The sequence below is a fragment of the Pseudophryne corroboree genome, chromosome 1 (assembly GCF_028390025.1).
Source record: "Pseudophryne corroboree isolate aPseCor3 chromosome 1, aPseCor3.hap2, whole genome shotgun sequence".
NCBI classification, from domain to species: Eukaryota; Metazoa; Chordata; class Amphibia; order Anura; family Myobatrachidae; genus Pseudophryne; species Pseudophryne corroboree.
Window position 1 is genome coordinate 1,224,840,524 of NC_086444.1, and position 23,182 is coordinate 1,224,863,705.

Genomic DNA, 23,182 nt, shown 5'->3' on the forward strand with positions numbered 1-23,182 from the left:
GTGTTTTCTGTAATATTCTGTGTGTAGGGTGTTTCTGTAATATTCTGTGTGTAGGGTGTTTCTGTAATATTCTGTGTGTAGGGTGTTTCTGTAATATTCTGTGTGTAGGGTGTTTCTGTAATATTCTGTGTGTATGGTGTTTCTGTAATATTCTGTGTGTAGAGTGTTTCTGTAATATTCTGTGTGTAGGGTGTTTCTGTAATATTCTGTGTGTAGGGTGTTTCTGTAATATTCTGTGTGTAGGGTGTTTCTGTAATATTCTGTGTGTAGGGTGTTTCTGTAATATTCTGTGTGTAGGGTGTTTCTGTAATATTCTGTGTGTAGGGTGTTTCTGTAATATTCTGTGTGTAGGGTGTTTCTGTAATATTCTGTGTGTAGGGTGTTTCTGTAATATTCTGTGTGTAGGGTGTTTCTGTAATATTCTGTGTGTAGGGTGTTTCTGTAATATTCTGTGTGTAGGGTGTTTCTGTAATATTCTGTGTGTAGGGTGTTTCTGTAATATTCTGTGTGTAGAGTGTTTCTGTAATATTCTGTGTGTAGGGTGTTTCTGTAATATTCTGTGTGTAGGGTGTTTCTGTAATATTCTGTGTGTAGGGTGTTTCTGTAATATTCTGTGTGTAGGGTGTTTCTGTAATATTCTGTGTGTAGGGTGTTTCTGTAATATTCTGTGTGTAGAGTGTTTCTGTAATATTCTGTGTGTAGGGTGTTTCTGTAATATTCTGTGTGTAGGGTGTTTCTGTAATATTCTGTGTGTAGGGTGTTTCTGTAATATTCTGTGTGTAGGGTGTTTCTGTAATATTCTGTGTGTAGGGTGTTTCTGTAATATTCTGTGTGTAGGGTGTTTCTGTAATATTCTGTGTGTAGGGTGTTTCTGTAATATTCTGTGTGTAGGGTGTTTCTGTAATATTCTGTGTGTAGGGTGTTTCTGTAATATTCTGTGTGTAGGGTGTTTCTGTAATATTCTGTGTGTAGGGTGTTTCTGTAATATTCTGTGTGTAGGGTGTTTCTGTAATATTCTGTGTGTAGAGTGTTTCTGTAATATTCTGTGTGTAGGGTGTTTCTGTAATATTCTGTGTGTAGAGTGTTTCTGTAATATTCTGTGTGTAGGGTGTTTCTGTAATATTCTGTGTGTAGGGTGTTTCTGTAATATTCTGTGTGTAGGGTGTTTCTGTAATATTCTGTGTGTAGGGTGTTTCTGTAATATTCTGTGTGTAGGGTGTTTCTGTAATATTCTGTGTGTAGGGTGTTTCTGTAATATTCTGTGTGTAGGGTGTTTCTGTAATATTCTGTGTGTAGGGTGTTTCTGTAATATTCTGTGTGTAGGGTGTTTCTGTAATATTCTGTGTGTAGGGTGTTTCTGTAATATTCTGTGTGTAGGGTGTTTCTGTAATATTCTGTGTGTAGGGTGTTTCTGTAATATTCTGTGTGTAGAGTGTTTCTGTAATATTCTGTGTGTAGGGTGTTTCTGTAATATTCTGTGTGTAGGGTGTTTCTGTAATATTCTGTGTGTAGGGTGTTTCTGTAATATTCTGTGTGTAGAGTGTTTCTGTAATATTCTGTGTGTAGGGTGTTTCTGTAATATTCTGTGTGTAGGGTGTTTCTGTAATATTCTGTGTGTAGAGTGTTTCTGTAATATTCTGTGTGTAGGGTGTTTCTGTAATATTCTGTGTGTAGGGTGTTTCTGTAATATTCTGTGTGTAGGGTGTTTCTGTAATATTCTGTGTGTAGGGTGTTTCTGTAATATTCTGTGTGTAGGGTGTTTCTGTAATATTCTGTGTGTAGGGTGTTTCTGTAATATTCTGTGTGTAGAGTGTTTCTGTAATATTCTGTGTGTAGGGTGTTTCTGTAATATTCTGTGTGTAGAGTGTTTCTGTAATATTCTGTGTGTAGGGTGTTTCTGTAATATTCTGTGTGTAGAGTGTTTCTGTAATATTCTGTGTGTAGGGTGTTTCTGTAATATTCTGTGTGTAGGGTGTTTCTGTTATATTCTGTGTGTAGGGTGTTTCTGTAATATTCTGTGTGTAGAGTGTTTCTGTAATATTCTGTGTGTAGGGTGTTTCTGTAATATTCTGTATGTAGAGTGTTTCTGTAATATTCTGTGTGTAGGGTGTTTCTGTAATATTCTGTATGTAGAGTGTTTCTGTAATATTCTGTGTGTAGGGTGTTTCTGTAATATTCTGTGTGTAGGGTGTTTCTGTAATATTCTGTGTGTAGGGTGTTTCTGTAATATTCTGTGTGTAGAGTGTTTCTGTAATATTCTGTGTGTAGGGTGTTTCTGTAATATTCTGTGTGTAGGGTGTTTCTGTAATATTCTGTGTGTAGGGTGTTTCTGTAATATTCTGTGTGTATGGTGTTTCTGTAATATTCTGTGTGTAGAGTGTTTCTGTAATATTCTGTGTGTAGGGTGTTTCTGTAATATTCTGTGTGTAGGGTGTTTCTGTAATATTCTGTGTGTAGGGTGTTTCTGTAATATTCTGTATGTAGGGTGTTTCTGTAATATTCTGTGTGTATGGTGTTTCTGTAATATTCTGTGTGTAGAGTGTTTCTGTAATATTCTGTGTGTAGGGTGTTTCTGTAATATTCTGTGTGTAGGGTGTTTCTGTAATATTCTGTGTGTAGGGTGTTTCTGTAATATTCTGTATGTAGGGTGTTTCTGTAATATTCTGTGTGTAGGGTGTTTCTGTAATATTCTGTGTGTAGAGTGTTTCTGTAAAATTCTATGTGTAGGGTGTTTCTGTAATATTCTGTGTGTAGGGTGTTTCTGTAATATTCTGTGTGTAGGGTGTTTCTGTAATATTCTGTATGTAGAGTGTTTCTGTAATATTCTGTGTGTAGGGTGTTTCTGTAATATTCTGTGTGTATGGTGTTTCTGTAATATTCTGTGTGTAGAGTGTTTCTGTAATATTCTGTGTGTAGGGTGTTTCTGTAATATTCTGTGTGTAGGGTGTTTCTGTAATATTCTGTGTGTAGGGTGTTTCTGTAATATTCTGTATGTAGGGTGTTTCTGTAATATTCTGTGTGTAGGGTGTTTCTGTAATATTCTGTGTGTAGAGTGTTTCTGTAATATTCTGTGTGTAGTGTGTTTCTGTAATATTCTGTGTGTAGGGTGTTTCTGTAATATTCTGTGTGTAGGGTGTTTCTGTAATATTCTGTATGTAGGGTGTTTCTGTAATATTCTGTGTGTAGGGTGTTTCTGTAATATTCTGTATGTAGAGTGTTTCTGTAATATTCTGTGTGTAGGGTGTTTCTGTAATATTCTGTGTGTAGGGTGTTTCTGTAATATTCTGTGTGTAGGGTGTTTCTGTAATATTCTGTGTGTAGGGTGTTTCTGTAATATTCTGTATGTAGGGTGTTTCTGTAATATTCTGTGTGTAGGGTGTTTCTATAATATTCTGTGTGTAGGGTGTTTCTGTAATATTGAGTGTAGGGTGTTTCTGTAATATTCTGTGTGTAGGGTGTTTCTGTAATATTCTGTATGTAGGGTGTTTCTGTAATATTCTGTATGTAGAGTGTTTCTGTAATATTCTGTGTGTAGGGTGTTTCTGTAATATTCTGTGTGTAGGGTGTTTCTGTAATATTCTGTGTGTAGGGTGTTTCTGTAATATTCTGTATGTAGAGTGTTTCTGTAATATTCTGTGTGTAGGGTGTTTCTGTAATATTCTGTGTGTAGGGTGTTTCTGTAATATTCTGTGTGTAGGGTGTTTCTGTAATATTCTGTGTGTAGGGTGTTTCTGTAATATTCTGTGTGTAGGGTGTTTCTGTAATATTCTGTGTGTAAGGTGTTTCTGTAATATTCTGTGTGTAGAGTGTTTCTGTAATATTCTGTATGTAGGGTGTTTCTGTAATATTCTGTGTGTAGGGTGTTTCTGTAATATTCTGTGTGTAGAGTGTTTCTGTAATATTCTGTATGTAGGGTGTTTCTGTAATATTCTGTGTGTAGAGTGTTTCTGTAATATTCTGTATGTAGGGTGTTTCTGTAATATTCTGTGTGTAGGGTGTTTCTGTAATATTCTGTTTGTAGGGTGTTTCTGTAATATTCTGTGTGTAGAGTGTTTCTGTAATATTCTGTGTGTAGGGTGTTTCTGTAATATTCTGTGTGTAGGGTGTTTCTGTAATATTCTGTGTGTAGGGTGTTTCTGTAATATTCTGTTTGTAGGGTGTTTCTGTAATATTCTGTGTGTAGGGTGTTTCTGTAATATTCTGTGTGTAGGGTGTTTCTGTAATATTCTGTGTGTAGGGTGTTTCTGTAATATTCTGTTTGTAGGGTGTTTCTGTAATATTCTGTGTGTAGGGTGTTTCTGTAATATTCTGTATGTAGGGTGTTTCTGTAATATTCTGTGTGTAGGGTGTTTCTGTAATATTCTGTTTGTAGGGTGTTTCTGTAATATTCTGTGTGTAGAGTGTTTCTGTAATATTCTGTGTGTAGGGTGTTTCTGTAATATTCTGTGTGTAGGGTGTTTCTGTAATATTCTGTGTGTAGGGTGTTTCTGTAATATTCTGTATGTAGGGTGTTTCTGTAATATTCTGTGTGTAGAGTGTTTCTGTAATATTCTGTGTGTAGGGTGTTTCTGTAATATTCTGTGTGTAGGGTGTTTCTGTAATATTCTGTATGTAGGGTGTTTCTGTAATATTCTGTGTGTAGGGTGTTTCTGTAATATTCTGTGTGTAGGGTGTTTCTGTAATATTCTGTATGTAGGGTGTTTCTGTAATATTCTGTGTGTAGGGTGTTTCTGTAATATTCTGTGTGTAGGGTGTTTCTGTAATATTCTGTGTGTAGGGTGTTTCTGTAATATTCTGTGTGTAGGGTGTTTCTGTAATATTCTGTGTGTAGGGTGTTTCTGTAATATTCTGTATGTAGGGTGTTTCTGGAATATTCTGTTTGTAGGGTGTTTCTGTAATATTCTGTGTGTAGGGTGTTTCTGTAATATTCTGTGTGTAGGGTGTTTCTGTAATATTCTGTGTGTAGGGTGTTTCTGTAATATTCTGTGTGTAGGGTGTTTCTGTAATATTCTGTATGTAGGGTGTTTCTGTAATATTCTGTGTAGGGTGTTTCTGTAATATTCTGTGTGTAGGGTGTTTCTGTGGGTCCTTTGGTAGAATGCACTTATGCAGAATGTGGGTGTGGTCACATTGCAGTGTTGCTATTGGTTTGGCACATCTGGCATACATGTATGTATGACATTGTTCTAAAAATCATTTCTGCTTTAAAACCTATAGAATTAAAAACTATTTACTTACTGTAGATCACTTTTTCTCTTTCATAGGGTGGTATGTACTAAAGGGAAAATGTGGTAAAACACCCATTTTCATGGGTTTTACCGCATTTTCATATGTACTAAGACCCGGCCGTTGGGTTTTTGCCGCCAAGGGTATCGCCATCTTTTGATGGCGATACACTATAGTAGCCTATGGGCTTCTTACCGCCAGCCGCCATATCCTGCTGCCTCCGCCTCCCTGCACCACTCAAGCCGACTCCCCTCCCCCCGGCATACCTGTGTGCAGTAAGCCCTGGTCCCGGAACCCAAACTCCTCCTCCCCCAGCAACACAGCTGGAGGTTCTTCTGGCTGCAGGGAGGAGGAGCCCGGGACTGACTGCTGCCTGCTTGCTGGTGTCTAAGGAGGTAGAGACCCCAGGGAGGTAACGGAGACCCCCGCACAACCTTCTGACAGGTATCGTGGGGGCCTCTGTCACCACATTGCAATGTTAAACGCATACAGTATGTTAGTACATACGCGATTAGCATCGCTGTGGTGGGCGGAGAGTGGCGGCGATGTATTTTAATTAGAGATGAGCAGATTCGGTTTTACTTGGATTTACTCGGTTCTCAAAACGGCATCATATTGGCTCACGGATGTCACGTCTTTTGGATAGCCAATAAGATGCCGTTTTGAGAACCCAGTAAATCCAAGTAAAACCGAATCCGCTCATCTCTAATTTTAATACATCCCACCTATAGCCTGTAAACTACAGTATAATATGAGTAGTCATTGGATAGCACAGGCCTTCATCACCTGTAACATGTTATGTGTTGTGTCAATAGATATTTCAGAATGCCTTAACACAATTTCATCATTTCATTACACAAATGATCTTGATGCAAATGCTAGGACTTGCAGTTTCACAACATTTTTGAGTGAACAGGATGTTTTTGTCTGCCTGGCTTATTGCAAACATGCATCGCATTGAAATCTCACCTATGATGTTTTAGTAAAGTATTTCCTATCAAAAAAAATTGCTGCAAATAGTTGGTTAAGAAATTTGAAAAATACAACTAGTACAATTGTTTTGTTTGGTATGTTTAATAAATACATTCAATACTACAGCAGCCATGATTTAGTGTACCAATAGTGCACATTGATAGTTAAACAACATTTCCAGTGATACAATTATTATTTTAAAATTATGACTTTTAGCCATTTTTGTGCAGATATCATTATTATTATTATTATTATTATTATTATTAGTAGTATTATTTTATTTATTTATATGGCGCCACAAGGGTTCCGCAGCGCCCAATTACAGAGTAAATAACAAATAATCAAAACAGGAAAGCAGCAACTTACAGTTGACGACAATATAAGACAAGTACAGGGTAAATAAACATAGCTACATCAGCAGATAACACTGGAATAAGTATCAGGTGGCAGAGGACTGCTTGATTTGGTGGACATCTTCAGTTATGTATGTTTTTGGTCTCATTACAAGTGTTACCAAAAGTAAAATATCATTTACTGTATGTTGAACAACAAAGGATGCAAAATTAAACGTAGGATGTATTAAAAAAAACAATATTTCTTTACATTTGCAGTCCAAAAGAAGTCTACCACCACCTCTATCTCTGCACAGCTCCATGTTGAGGGTGAATAAGTTGCTGGTAATTTACATGACAATGTGTGTTTGGTGAAGACACAAAAATTACAAATGTGTAATTGTTGAAAACTAGTCTTTAGGGCCTTTATCTGACATGATTCCACCTCATCGCCGCCAGTCACAGGTGTCATCGAGGCCACCAAGCCACATACTTCAGACCCCAGAACGCCTGTGTCCACATTCTCCACATCTTGATGGTGAGTGCCATTCCTTTAAATAAAAAATAAATAAATCTCACACACACACACACACACACACACACACACACACACACACACACACACATACACTTCTACATATTGCAAGCAGTGTAGGCCTTGAATATGAAACAAATTAAAATGTCTGAGCTTAAATCAAACACTTTCCCAGAACAAAGCATCTAACATTGAAAATTAAAACTTGGACACAAGTCTACTTTACTTCCAGAAGAGGACATTCAAGAGGAACAGCAACCTGCAGATGAGGGGGATCCTGAAAGGCAACAAACATTTATTCTAAATCTCACAGCAATTCTTCCAACTTTGCCAACATCCCCAACACCATTACTTTTGAGAAGCCTAGGATCCCACATGAGTCCTTCACCAGCACCACCAACACAGAAGCAAGTTTTTTGGACCACCTGGGCCAAAGAACAAATAAGTCACCTTGAATGGCTAAAGAAACAGGTGACACACATGAGAAGCCAGATAAACAGAAATATTAGCCACCTAATTACTGAGTTGAGACGAGTTCTTAATACACTGGATCTCATGCGGGATGACAGCAACAGGTTCCATGATTATTTTGTACGCCTCATGGGGGACAATCAAAAAATGCACCAGACTTTCCTCCATATGATTGAGGCAAATCTGAAAACACAGCAAAGCATGTTAAGGCTCAAGGAGCACCCCAGAACTCTGTCTTCAAAAACCTGAATGCTACATTTGCTAATTAAACACAACTGGTGACCTAACAAACAGAACAACACAGAAACAGTTCAGTGGAAACAACCCCCAAAGCACACCTATTATGCTTCCTAAAAGGCAGTTGTCCAACATCTGCACAGCCAGTACAACACCATCCAGAGGGCATAGGAGCTCCAGAAGGTGAGAGGGAAGGCAGCAGGTATGCAGAACTAGCAGGTATCTGTAAAAAAGGCCAAAATTATTAAAACAAATTTGAAATGTTTGTAATGTATAAATACTTTTACGTACATTTTTCATTCACACATTTTGACTAAATCCATTATTTTTGGGCTCAAACAGTGAGCGAATCATTCAAAACCTCAAAAATGTTGTTTGTTTCTTCATATTAACTTAATTGCCTTAAGTTGTTTTATTATATGGTCTGATAAAGTTAATTACACATACAGTAATGTTTGCCTACTTTTGTATGTTGAGAAGTGGTCCAAAACAAACAAAATAACATAAGCACAAATACAAAAACATTATGCATTGATAAGGGTCATTTTAACAAAGGAGGGAACCCGTGTGCAGAATCTTGGAGGGGAGGACCACCTTTTCTTTATGGCACAGTAGACTCCGGCATTGTGCCAGAGTCTACACTGCAAGCACAGGTCTCTGGAAAAATGACACCCGCCATGTCCTAGAGACTAAATCCTAACTGTGCATGCGTGATGGCCATTACATCGGTGATATTTTAATGTAGATGCAATTCTGACACATGGTCCTGGAATGGTAAATAATAAAACAAGGGTGCAGTGTGTGTGGTGTGGGTCCCCCTGTACCCATGGGCCTGTGTGCTTTGCACACATTGCACCCATTATAGAAACGCCAATGGCATTAATGTATATGACATTTTGCAAAATTGGGTTTACTATGGACACATCTAAACCAATAAAAAAATACAGTTGAAAGTGTATGCACAACATTAGTAATAGAATAGTATACTGTTTGTGACACACATACCCCTTGTTAAAAGATAGTTTAAAGCACACAACACATTATAAAACTTTTTTTGGCCACAGTATGACCATATTACTATACCTATATTTTTTTATACTTTTAAAAAGGTAATAGTGGTTGATATATACTTACCGCTTAAGTGGTCACCAATGACTTGCTGTCTTACCTGCCTTAATTCTGTACTTTAGCTGTCACCAGATGGAACTAACTGCACTATTTGCTGATTGTCTTTTTCATCAACATGTAGCAGATGTTTTTGTAAACACATGTTATTAAGAAAACAGCAGCTGAACACAATCTTAGTCACCTTTATGGGGCTATACAACAAAATGCCAGCCGATTTATCCAGACAGCAAAACCAAGATTTCAGTACCCAAATAAATATTTATATCACTGACAGATTGACCCCATGTGCATGATTATATTTATGTTTAGCAGGGGAAATAGGAAGAGACAATGGAGTCAAAAGCCAGGAGAAACAGTCATAGCCTGTATCACCTGAAACACATAGATAAAACAGTTTGTAAAATAGGATTGTGGAAGCATTGTGGTTGTGTGTTTGCATAAAAGGGACAATGATATGGTGACATACCCAGCAGCCACACCTCTGGCATTTGTACAGCTTCAAATTTGTCATAGAGGGACTATGGCTGAGGAAGATGGAGTTGTGACATGAGCCAGGGTAACTTGCCAAAACACTCATGATTCTGAGATTTGTTTTACAAACCACCTGCAAATTAGTAAAGTGGGCATGATGTCTATTCAGGTAGATGTTTTGCCTCCCACTAGGTGGCCTCAGCCCAACGTGTGTGCAATCAATTGCACCCAGAACATTGGGCATGCCTGCAATGTGAAAGAAAGCTCCCCCGACTGCATGCCACTGTGAACCCTGGCTAGAGAAGCAGATAGAGACATCTATGTGGGGCTCAAAAGTAGTGATGAGCGGGTTCGGTTCCTCGGAATCCGAACCCGCCCGAACTTCACCCTTTTTTGCACGGGTCCGAGCAGACTCGGATCCTCCCGCCTTGCTCGGTTAACCCGAGCACGCCCGAACGTCATCATCCCGCTGTCGGATTCTCGCGAGACTCGGATTCTATATAAGGAGCCGCGCGTCGCCGCCATTTTCACACGTACATTGAGATTGACAGGGAGAGGACGTGGCTGGCGTCCTCTCCGTTATAGTAGAACTTAGTTAGTTATAAATTGTGGGGAGGATTGGGGACGGGGAGCAGCTGTTAGGGAGTACAGTGCAGGGTTTTGAGTTTAATCCGTTGTTTCTCTGCCTGAAAAAAAACGCTCCACCAATCCATATCTGAGCTCACTCAGTGTGCTGCACTGCTGCATGATATATCTGTGCTGAGTGCACTGCTCACACTGCCTAATTGTGGGGACTGGGGAGCAGTTATAGCAGGAGTACAGTCAGTGCACACTGCACAGTTTTGCTGACAGTCACCACCAGTCCAGTATACGTTTGTCTGCCTGAAAAACACTGTGGTGTTTTTTTTTTCTTTCTTCATACTAGTTTACCAGTCTGCTGACACTGTCCACCGGGTCCGTTATACAGTATATTATATTTATATATAAGCACTAAGCAGCAGTACGGTAGGCCACGGCTGTACCTACCTCTGTGTCGACTCGTCACTCGTCGTCCATAAGTATAAGTAATACTATCCATCCATCTACATTGTATACCTGTGGTGTTTTTTTTTTTTCTTCATACTAGTTTAGCAGTCTGCTGCTGACACTGTCCACCAGGTCCGTTATACAGTATATTATATTTATATAGAAGCACTTAAGCAGCAGTACGGTAGGCCACGGCTGTACCTACCTCTGTGTCGACTCGTCACTCGTCGTCCATAAGTATAAGTAATACTATCCATCCATCTACATTGTATACCTGTGGTGTTTTTTTTTCTTTCTTCATACTAGTTTAGCAGTCTGCTGCTGACACTGTCCACCAGGTCCGTTATACAGTATATTATATTTATATATAAGCACTAAGCAGCAGTACGGTAGGCCACGGCTGTACCTACCTCTGTGTCGTCTCGTCACTCGTCGTCCATAAGTATAAGTAATACTATCCATCCATCTACATTGTATACCTGTGGTGTTTTTTTTTTCTTTCTTCATACTAGTTTAGCAGTCTGCTGCTGACACTGTCCACCAGGTCCGTTATACAGTATATTATATTTATATATAAGCACTAAGCAGCAGTACGGTAGGCCACGGCTGTACCTACTTCTGTGTCGACTCGTCACTCGTCGTCCATAAGTATAAGTAATACTATCCATCCATCTACATTGTATACCTGTGGTGTTTTTTTTTTTCTTTCTTCATACTAGTTTAGCAGTCTGCTGCTGACAATGTCCACCAGGTCCGTTATACAGTATATTATATTTATATATAAGCACTAAGCAGCAATACGGTAGGCCACGGCTGTACCTACCTCTGTGTCGTCACTCGTCGTCCATAAGTATAAGTAATACTATACTATCCATCCATCTACATTGTATACCTGTGGTGGCTTTTAGTTGTGCGCAAAATATGGAGAACAAAAATGTGGAGGTTAAAAAAATAGGGAAAGATCAAGATCCACTTCCACCTCGTGCTGAAGCTGCTGCCACTAGTCATGGCCGAGACGATGAAATGCCATCAACGTCGTCTGCCAAGGCCGATGCCCAATGTCATAGTACAGAGCATGTAAAATCCAAAACACAAAAGATCAGTAAAAAAATGACCCAAAAATCAAAATTAAAAGCGTCTGAGGAGAAGCGTAAACTTGCCAATATGCCATTTACGACACGGAGTGGCAAGGAACGGCTGAGGCCCTGGCCTATGTTCATGGCTAGTGGTTCAGCTTCACATGAGGATGGAAGCACTCATCCTCTCGCTAGAAAAAAGAAAAGACTTGCGGCAAAAGCACAGCAAAGAACTGTGCGTTCTTCGAAATCACAAATCCCAAAGGAGAGTCCAATTGTGTCGGTTGCGATGCCTGACCTTCCCAACACTGGACGGGAAGAGCTTGCGCCTTCCACCATTTGCACGCCCCCTGCAAGTGTTGAAAGGAGCACCCGCAGTCCAGTTCCTGATAGTGAAACTGAAGATGTCAGTGTTGAAGTACACCAGGATGAGGATATGGGTGTTGCTTGGGCTGGGGAGGAAATTGACAAGGAGGATTCTGATGGTGAGGTGGTTTGTTTAAGTCAGGCACCCGGGGAGACACCTGTTGTCCGTGGGAGGAATATGGCCATTGACATGCCTGGTGAAAATACCAAAAAAATCAGCTCTTCAGTGTGGAAGTATTTCAACAGAAATGCGGACAACAGGTGTCAAGCCGTGTGTTGCCTTTGTCAAGCTGTAATAAGTAGGGGTAAGGACGTTAACCACCTCGGAACATCCTCCCTTATACGTCACCTGCAGCGCATTCATAATAAGTCAGTGACAAGTTCAAAAACTTTGGGCGACAGCGGAAGCAGTCCACTGACCAGTAAATCCCTTCCTCTTGTAACAAGCTCGCGCAAACCACACCACCAACTCCCTCAGTGTCAATTTCCTCCTTACCCAGGAAAGCCAATAGTCCAGCAGGCCATGTCACTGGCAAGTCTGACGAGTCCTCTCCTGCCTGGGATTCCTCCGATGCATCCTTGAGTGTAACGCCTACTGCTGCTGGCGCTGCTGTTGTTGCTGCTGGGAGTCGATCGTCATCCCAGAGGGGAAGTCGGAAGACCACTTGTACTACTTCCAGTAAGCAATTGACTGTCCAACAGTCCTTTGCGAGGAAGATGAAATATCACAGCAGTCATCCTGCTGCAAAGCGGATAACTGAGGCCTTGACAACTATGTTGGTGTTAGACGTGCGTCCGGTATCCGACGTTAGTTCACAGGGAACTAGACAATTTATTGAGGCAGTGTGCCCCCGTTACCAAATACCATCTAGGTTCCACTTCTCTAGGCAGGCGATACCGAGAATGTACACGGATGTCAGAAAAAGACTCACCAGTGTCCTAAAAAATGCAGTTGTACCCAATGTCCACTTAACCACGGACATGCGGACAAGTGGAGCAGGGTAGACTCAGGACTACATGACTGTGACAGCCCACTGGGTAGATGTATTGCCTCCCGCTGCAAGAACAGCAGCGGCGGCACCAGTAGCAGGATCTTGCAAACGCCAACACGTTCCTAGGCAGGCTACGCTTTGTATCACCGCTTTCCAGAATACGCACACAGCTGAAAACCTCTTACGGCAACTGAGGAAGATCATCGCAGAATGGCTTACCCCAATGGACTCTCCTGGGGATTTGTGGCATCGGACAATGCCAGCAATATTGTGCGCGCATTAAATCTGGGCAAATTCCAGCACGTCCCATGTTTTGCACATACCTTGAATTTGGTGGTACAGAATTATTTAAAAAATGAAAGGGGCATGCAAGAGATGCTGTTGGTGGCCAGAAGAATTGCGGGCCACTTTCGGCGTGCAGGCACCGAGTACAGAAGACTGGAGCACCACCAAAAAAACCTGAACCTGCCCTGCCATCATCTGAAGCAAGAGGTGGTAACGAGGTGGAATTCAACCCTCTATATGCTTCAGAGGATGGAGGAGCAGCAAAAGGCCATTCAAGCCTATACATCTGCCCACGATATAGGCAAAGGAGGGGGAATGCACCTGACTCAAGCGCAGTGGAGAATGATTTCAACGTTGTGCAAGGTTCTGCTGCCCTTTAAACTTGCCACACGTGAAGTCAGTTCAGACACTGCCAGCCTGAGTCAGGTCATTCCCCTCATCAGGCTTTTGCAGAAGAAGCTGGAGGCATTGAAGGAGGAGCTAAAACAGAGCGATTACGCTAGGCATGTGGGACTTGTGGATGGAGCCCTTCATTCGCTTAACCAGGATTCACGTGTGGTCAATCTGTTGAAATCAGAGCACTACATTTTGGCCACCGTGCTCGATCCTAGATTTAAAACCTACGTTGGATCTCTCTTTCCGGCAGACACAACTCTGCAGGGGTTCAAAGAACTGCTGGTGAGAAAATTGTCAAGTCAAGCGGAACGCGACCTGTCAACATCTCCTCCTTCACATTCTCCCACAACTGGGGGTGCGAGGAAAAGGCTACGAATTCCGAGCCCACCCGCTGGCGGTGATGCAGGGCAGTCTGGAGCGACTGCTGATGCTGACATCTGGTCCGGACTGAAGGACCTGCCAACGATTACTGACATGTCGTCTACTGTTACTGCATATGATTCTCTCACCATTGAAAGAATGGTGGAGGATTATATGAGTGACCGCATCCAAGTAGGCACGTCAGACAGTCCGTACGTATACTGGCAGGGAAAAGAGGCAATTTGGAGGCCCTTTCACAAACTGGCTTTATTCTACCTAAGTTGCCCTCCCTCCAGTGTGTACTCCGAAAGAGTGTTTAGTGCCGCCGCTCACCTTGTCAGCAATCGGCGTACGAGGTTACTTCCAGAAAATGTGGAGAAGATGATGTTCATTAAAATGAATTATAATCAATTACTCCATGGAGACATTCACCAGCAGCAATTGCCTCCAGAAAGTACACGGGGATCTGAGATGGTGGATTCCAGTGGGGACGAATTAATAATCTGTGAGGAGGGGGATGTACACAGTGAAAGGGGTGATGAATCGGACGATGATGATGAGATGGACATCTTGCCTCTGTAGAGCCAGTTTGTGCAAGGAGAGATTGCTTCTTTTTTGGTGGGGGCCCAAACCAACCAGTCATTTCAGTCACAGTCGTGTGGCAGACCCTGTCGCTGAAATGATGGGTTGGTTAAAGTGTGCATGTCCTGTTTATACAACATAAGGGTGGGTGGGAGGGCCCAAGGACAATTCCATCTTGCACCTCTTTTTTCTTTTTTTCTTTGCGTCATGTGCTGTTAGGGGAGTATTTTTTGGAAGGGCCATCCTGCCTGACACTGCAGTGCCACTCCTAGATGGGCCAGGTGTTTGTGTCGGCCACTAGGGTCGCTTAGCTTACTCACACAGCTACCTCATTGCGCCTCTTTTTTTCTTTGCGTCATGTGCTGTTTGGGGAGTATTTTTTGGAAGGGCCATCCTGCCTGACACTGCAGTGCCACTCCTAGATGGGCCAGGTGTTTGTGTCGGCCACTTGGGTCGCTTAGCTTAGCCATACAGCGACCTCGGTGCGCCTCTTTTTTTCTTTGCGTCATGTGCTGTTTGGGGAGTATTTTTTGGAAGGGCCATCCTGCCTGACACTGCAGTGCCACTCCTAGATGGGCCAGGTGTTTGTGTCGGCCACTAGGGTCGCTTAGCTTACTCACACAGCTACCTCATTGCGCCTCTTTTTTTCTTTGCGTCATGTGCTGTTTGGGAAGTATTTTTTGGAAGGGCCATCCTGCCTGACACTGCAGTGCCACTCCTAGATGGGCCAGGTGTTTGTGTCGGCCACTTGGGTCGCTTAGCTTAGCCATACAGCGACCTCGGTGCGCCTCTTTTTTTTTTTGCGTCGTGTGCTGTTTGGGGAGTATTTTTTGGAAGGGCCATCCTGCCTGACACTGCAGTGCCACTCCTAGATGGGCCAGGTGTTTGTGTCGGCCACTAGGGTCGCTTAGCTTACTCACACAGCTACCTCATTGCGCCTCTTTTTTTCTTTGCGTCATGTGCTGTTTGGGGAGTATTTTTTGGAAGGGCCATCCTGCCTGACACTGCAGTGCCACTCCTAGATGGGCCAGGTGTTTGTGTCGGCCACTTGGGTCGCTTAGCTTAGCCATACAGCGACCTCGGTGCAAATTTTAGGACTAAAAATAATATTGTAAGGTGTGAGGTGTTCAGAATAGACTGAAAATGAGTGGAAATTATGGTTATTGAGGTTAATAATACTATGGGATCAAAATGACCCCCAAATTCTATGATTTAAGCTGTTTTTTAGGGGTATTTGACAAAAACACCCGAATCCAAAACACACCCGAATCCGACAAAAAAAATTCAGTGAGGTTTTGCCAAAACGCGTTCGAACCCAAAACACGGCCACGGAACTGAACCCAAAACCAAAACACAAAACCCGAAAAATTTCAAGTGCACATCCCTACTCAAAAGCCTCCAGCACTTGCATGAGGTACTGGGACAGGGTGGGCTGTGAGACCCCAATAACTCTGCAAGTGACAGACTGAAAGCAGCCAGCATCAGCAGAATCCAGTTCCACCAGGAAAAATAGTGCATGATACATTAATTGAAACAGTAGCTCATTGAAGGTCTAATGTGCAGTATCATATATGTTTTTATGTTGATACTAAATTGCCACCCAAGTAGCCAAATCAACTCTACAAATATTTTAAGTAATGTATACTGTGTAACTGTACATGTTTATTTACTCTAATTCTACAGAATGGTACATTAATATGGATACAATTTATTTAATTTAGTATGGATAATAGTTTTCAGTGTATACAGTATGGTATTTTGCCAAAAAATCTTTGTATAAGCTGCCCGCACTTTCACACTATACTTTTTTTTACTTATTTTCTATTCACACTCCCTTCTAGCATGTCTGTTCATCATCTGATTTTTACCTCCAATCATGTTTGTCCACAAGACTTCACTTTCTCATCCCCTCTCCTCTGAAACTCACTGCCACAGCAAGTAAGGCTCTTCCCTAGACTTCAAGCAATTTTTCAGGAAAAGTTCCCAGATAACGGGGAATGAAACACATTGATCTCATAGTACAGAGCCTCACCGCTGCATCTAGTAGAGAGCCTTTAGAGACCACCTGCAGGTGTCCCACTGAATTTGCAAAGCCCCGATATAGACAGCTCCATCAGAACATAAGCGGCCAGCTCAACTTTGCACACTGAGCGCCATCCAAGTTCAGCATCCTGAGTGGAATGATTTGCCTGCCTGTTCTTCACTGCAGCACGTCGTCAGTTACCTGCACAGACTTTTTCATGGAACTTTGCATGTGTCCCAGAGCTGGATGAGTGACGGATGGTGTCACTGACCAGTGCGGGTCTGCTATACCACTAACGGCTTGTGTACCTACCTGCCAGAGCCACCATTTACCTATTCCAGGAAAAGGGTAATTCTTATCACATTACCTCTCAAAAACAATCCTTCCCCACCAGTAACAGTAATAGCATCAACATCGGCTTCACTGAGATGCCAGTGTAAAGCATATACAGCATAGGAGATTGAGACAATGAATCTAGCTAGATTTCTGCTCAAGGATACACCTGTTTGGCACTTCTTATAAAAATTGTTGTTTTGAAAAGTTTAAATTTTCAACTTTTGTTACACTGTAACCTACACATGTAAATTTGTGATTGTTACAACTAGGCTGAGTTAAGTGAATTATATATGATTAGCAACATGCGATTTTAGCTATCCAACAAAACATTTTTAGATATTAAGACTGAATTTTATATATACATATGTCCTGTGTAATCATGAGAAGCAGATATCCTTTAGACTAATTACTTCAAACATTCACAAAACCCACGTAGTGATTTTTTTTTGTTTATTATTGGCATTTTAAAAATTCTTAAAAATGTATTTGAATGCGTCCACATTTTCAAAAGTAGCAAAATCTTTCTGCAATGCCCCACTACACCATTTTCTACATTTTCGCTGAAACCAAGAACTAAACTTAAAGGTGCACACCCCAAAACAAAGCAGAATGCAAAATTAAATTATATGTAATAATACTTAAAAAAATATATTAAAAAAACCCCAATTCAGAACAAAATGAAGTGGTAACTAAACAATTAAGGGTGATATTATCATCACGGGATATTTGCCTTTATATTATCCTACCCAAGATTGAAAAAAACTAAAACAAAACACATATTTCATTATAATATCAGAATGAGCAAATAATTAATTCATATGTGGGGAGCAAACTGATGACTTATTGGTCATGAAATGAGAATTCCCCATAGCAGGAGTATAATAAATAATAAAAAATAATAGTTGGGTACCATTTTCTACCACTCTTAATTTTGCTAGTTATAGCAAGGCGAATCTGATATTTTTATCGTGGAGTAAAGTACAAACCTCTAAAAATTGTGTTTTTGAGCTACTATGGTGAAAAAATTGTGAAATATAAGATTTTGTTTCCACCCACCACTAACTCATGAGACTTACGGTATGCAAACAGTATTTTTTTCTTTAGTCCTTTAAGCTAGACACCTTACAATCAGTGGTCGAGAGTGCTGATGTGCGCCCTCGCGTTTTACTCCGATCCCATGGTGCCTCTTAATATGGGAGATCAGTAAAAAGGAAAGATATAAGATTGTCCACAGTTATAGATTCAGGTATCAATATAAACTGCAAATTATTCGTCAAGGATCTGTTTTCCAGATCGTCTATTTTGTCGTAGAGCTGTGTAACTGGCCTAGTTTGAGCATACAAACCTGTTAAAATGCCTGAACATGATCCTCTGCATCACTAACCCCAGGTCCTAAAGCTGTAAACTGTAAAGCATGTGAATCTATTCAGGCAATACCTTTGTCTAAACTTGTCTACAGATCATCAAACCTCTTGTCCATTAGCGGTATCATGAAATCAGATATCTCTTTTGCGGTTAGCAGAGATAACATGTCGTTCAGGGGATCAGGGGTGTCTGAATCATAATGGGCAGGAGATAAAGGAGTGAACTTCCTAGAGTAAGCCTTCTGTTTGCCTTATTTGGTAGAAGAAGAGTGTTTAGAAGGCATAATTTTGTCAAGAAACCTATATACAAAGTTTATAACTCTAATTAATTAATTAATAATCCTAAATATGCAGTTATCAAATCAAAATGTAGGACACCATTATACAGTAAAACCAAATACAATATAACATTTAAAAAAAATATTCCTGGGCAGAGATGAAATACAATATTACATTGAAGTAAAAATTGACACCCCCAGAGCTAATTCCACTATAGAAAAAAAATCTATATTTTCACCCAAAACACATTATTTAAACCATATCTGGTATAAATAATTTTAAACCAGATATAGAAATGTTCCAAAATCACCGATAGGTGGCTGCAGAAAATAGTTTATACTACAAACTTTAGAGAATTACAATAGAAAAAATAGGGGTAACCCCTTGTTAAATATGAAAAGTGCAATAGACAATAATAATCTAACTTCCCTCAATTATTATTTGCCACAAAAGGCTGCTATTTATCTGGTAAATGTATTAGTTATGCGACTCATTTATAAATATGCCATTAAATGAAAAATTATATTGGTCATATCAATAAGTGAAAGTAATCATGGTCTATAGGAAAGTACCCGATCCTAGCCACTAAGCAAGTTTAAATTTACAGGTGAAAAAAGGTAACGAGACTCAGTCAACTGAGTAATTAAGAAAAAGTGAATCAAGGGCGATGAAGCCAAATAGCTCAGTACCATTACTTCTGGGCCATCCAAAACAAGTCAATCCAGCAACCATCCACCTCAATCCAGAGCAATCCAGAGATCTGCCTCCAGCTACACACAAGGTCCTGGTTTGCAACAGAGCCAACCCATGTAAGCAAATCACTTGGCTGAGAGAGTGTGGTCAAAGGAGGAGTATAATGAATTGTTCTCCCCACCCTGATGGTAACATGTCACATAAAGGTCAGCCGCAGTTCCAGGCCATCCGATTCAATGGCAGGGCTCAAGTGTGTATAGTTCCGGATATGCAGTTACCTCAGTTCCTCACCATCGATTCAATAGTGTAACTTGAGGGGGATTAAGGTGGATTTCAGAAACCACAGTCTAAAGCTCCATTAAAATGCAGCCATTCTGGATGCCTCACCCATCGGAAGTCCTCTCCATATTGTTTCTTATTAATCATTAATTCCCAAGTGTTATGCAAAATGTGCAGCATTAACATTAAGGTTCCCAAAATGTCACTGTTTGGATACGTTGGGTATGTGTGATCGGCAGTGTGGATACTGCCGGACACAATACCGATGGCAGGATCCCGGCTGTTGGATGGCCGGCTGGTGGGCGAGCTCAACAAAGCCCCTTGTGGGCTCGCTGCAGTCGCCATGCAGCGGGCTCACTGCACTCACCACAGGTTCTATTCCCACTCCATGGGTGGGAATAGTCCCTGTTGGTCGGCATGCCGACCGGCGGGATCTTCAGATGCTGGGATCCCTGCATTGGTATTGTAAACAGTGGTCTCCTGACCGCCTACCACATAAACGTATCCTGTTTGTATTATTACTAAGATGATAGATACTTGTGTAGGGATGGTCATATATGTAAATTCAACTATTATAAATAAAGAGACCCCAATTTCAGGTGGCTTTACACTTAACTGTGATTAATATGCACCTGATTCTAAAGTTACTCTATGATCTATGTACAGTTACTTTCCTCCTTCAGTTCAGCATCACAGTTTACTAATCTAAGTTTCTCATCAGCAAGTCAGTTAGTAAATTAGACTTAGCTACTGTACTTATGTCATCGCTGAAGGCACAATACTAATTTGACATATGGTATGGTTCTGTATTTTGAGGCATTAGCTGCTATTAGGAGTACCTTGGGCATCAGAAACTGTAGATAAAGTGCATATATTGTGTCTCCTTCAGTAACCTTTATATAATAAGTTATGCATTGCTGACACACTTCCATAGAATGAATATCACACCCCCTATTAGAACCAAGAATCCAGTCACACATGATCACTCTACAATGACCCATCCCTCACAGCCCCAAATCCCAGCAAAATCAAAGTAACACAGTGTAATGTGCTGTATGTTCACAGGTTAATAATAACATTATATCTGAAATAAAAATGACAGCTTGACTTCAAATTTCATACTATGGGATAAACATAACCCACATATAAAGACATATACACAGTACTGTATGTTTCACATTCCATTACAGTTTTTTTTACAATACTACTGTAGGTTATCTGTGCAAGAACAATAATGTAGCTATAGAATGGATAACCTAACCTTTCAAGAAGAAAAAACACCTTACCTGTGTATAGCCAAAAAGGTTCAATAATTGAGCCATTGGATTGGTAGTTTCAGATTGAAGATCTCCAATATATCCGGCCAATTTACCACTTTCCATACATGAATAATTAGGAACTTCCACATGGTGCCCAGACAGAATCTGCAGAACATCTTTTAGAACTCTCATGATATTTCCACAGGAATCGTACACGTGATATCCCAGAGTGACATTGGGCAGAATCTCCGGGTTCCTGTTAATATCATCAATGGCCAATATAAAAGCCTGGAGCTGCTGATATTCTCTCAAGTGTACACTGTGAGCAAAACATATGATGTCATTTATCACCTGAATAATGTCCTTGTCATTTTTTAATTGCAAAATTGTCATCTAAAGGCTGACAGATAAGTGACCCATGAGACCTGGCAAGTGGTCACTGTAGCGTGTGCTTTTTATGTATAAAATTACTGTATTTTACTAATGACCATTTAGAAAAAAATTAACAGACCCAATTCCCTATGATGCTGCTTCAGATACAACCTTTAGCTTTTTCCAAATTCATTTGCTGCATTATATTCTAAATACAACATTTTAGGTAATTATATGAATTAAAATCAATCTTTACCATTTAAATGTAACCCCATGTAAGGGTTAATCTGGAGTTTACACATTAATAGGGGCTACATATGTCATATTTGAGGTCAAGAAGGCATCAATTGATGTATTTACACTAAAAATTCCATTCATAAGGTAAATAATATTGTTAACCTATATGTTAGTGTATAAATTGTATTTACAGTGAAGTTATTGTAGTGCTTAATGCATTTGATGAGGACTGTACATTTCACAGTGCATATACTGGGCCAGTGCTGTGCAGAAGGTTCTCGGGTTCTTGTAGCTGTCAATCACCCAGTGTGAGATGGGACTATTGCCAGTGGGTGGGGCCTTACCTCACACCAGAGAAAGGGGCCTGATGGGGAGCTGAGGTGTATATAAGAGATGTCAGTTACAGCTGACAGCCAGTCTGGTGACCCCTCCCTCCAGTACTCACCCATTCCCCCATGTGTCCTGAGAGGCAGCTGCACTGCCAGGCATGGGGGAGGAACAAGGGGTTGATGCCAGTGAGGGATCCGCGAGGCTGGCCAGTCACAGGTTTCCCCCTGAGCTTACCTATCTGCTCCTTAAGTGGCTACAGGATCAGGGCTGTAAACAGGTGGTTGTCAGTAGTTGAGGGAGAGTGGCACAAGTAAGGGAACTGGGTCTGGATAGCACGGGGAAGAGCAAGTGCTGACAGTCAGCATCAGCAGCTCAAGCAGTCAGTCAGGAGTCCGGCTTCCAATAATAGAAGTCGGAGGAGTCACCACCACAGAAGTGTCAAGTGCCTGAGACAGGGGGAGTGGCCACAGCTAATGCTAATGAGAATTCGGCTGCAGCTAAATCTAATGAGGACTCAGCAGGTTGGTGAGATAAATGCAGCCCCGGGAAAAGTTTTACCAGCTGGTCCAAGAGACCGGAGCTCTCAAAAAGTAAACTGGATGTTCCTTGTAGGCACTGCACCAACGTGTTTTGACCAACAGGGTCTTTTTCCAGGTGGTGCTGTAATGGTTTCCTAAAAGTATATTTATCACTTAGGAGGTTCCGCACCTACTCTTGTGCTGATATCTGTAGGGATTTCCTCCTCCTTACACTGCTGATCACCCCTCACATCATCTCAGAAGTAAACATTCATGTGAGCATCTATAGTACTATAAAGAAACCCTTATGCGTTTCGTCACTTTTCTCTTATATACAAGATAAAGTGATCAACTTTCCTGACTGAATCACATGTGGTGAACCTCTATAAAGGGGTGGTCTTCAGTATGCCGAATGTCGGGATCCTGGCGCACAGTATACCGGCACCGGAATCCCGACACCCGGCATACCGACATATATTCTCTCTCGTGGGGGTCCACAACCCCCCTGGAGGGAGAATAAAATACCATGGCACACATAGCTCGCCACCGTGCCCACAAGAGGCTCCTTTGCGCTCGCCACGGTGTCGGTATACCAGCGGTCAGGCTCCCAGCGCCGGTATGCTGGTCACCTGGAGCTCGGCCGCCGGCATACCATACTACACCCCTATAAAGAATAAGAGATCACCCTCCCATAATAACACTGGGTTTTCCCAAGTCTGTCATAATAATCATACGTAATTATCTGAAAGGTTTTACACTATGTACAATTTTCCTTTTTCTTTGTATATACCACTTGGAGAATATACCCAATGCTGGTGAAACCCAAGGGTACATTGTTACCCTCATAGAAGGTCAGTTACATGGTCTCTAAAGGCTGTCCAAACATCTTTGGGTGCTAGTCTCACCCATTATGTATGGGCCTTACCAATGTATTCCCACGGTGGACCCTTCATGACCCAGTTTTACACTGCCCCCCTAACATAATAACTAGTTCATATATTGATTCTCATGTGAGCAATATTCACAGTAGTAATGAT

General features: G+C 41.1%; 1 protein-coding gene across 1 annotated transcript in view; it reads right to left on the reverse strand.

Moving 5' to 3' along the window:
• Positions 1–21,081, reverse strand: part of LOC135052264 (vomeronasal type-2 receptor 26-like) — a 174,045-nt gene extending 152,964 nt beyond the window's left edge. The window contains exon 1 of the mRNA XM_063957429.1: positions 20,716–21,081. Within this exon, the coding sequence (XP_063813499.1) occupies positions 20,716–21,081 (366 nt within the window). The remainder of the gene's footprint in view (positions 1–20,715) is intronic.
• Between the last annotated feature and the right edge of the window lie 2,101 nt (positions 21,082–23,182).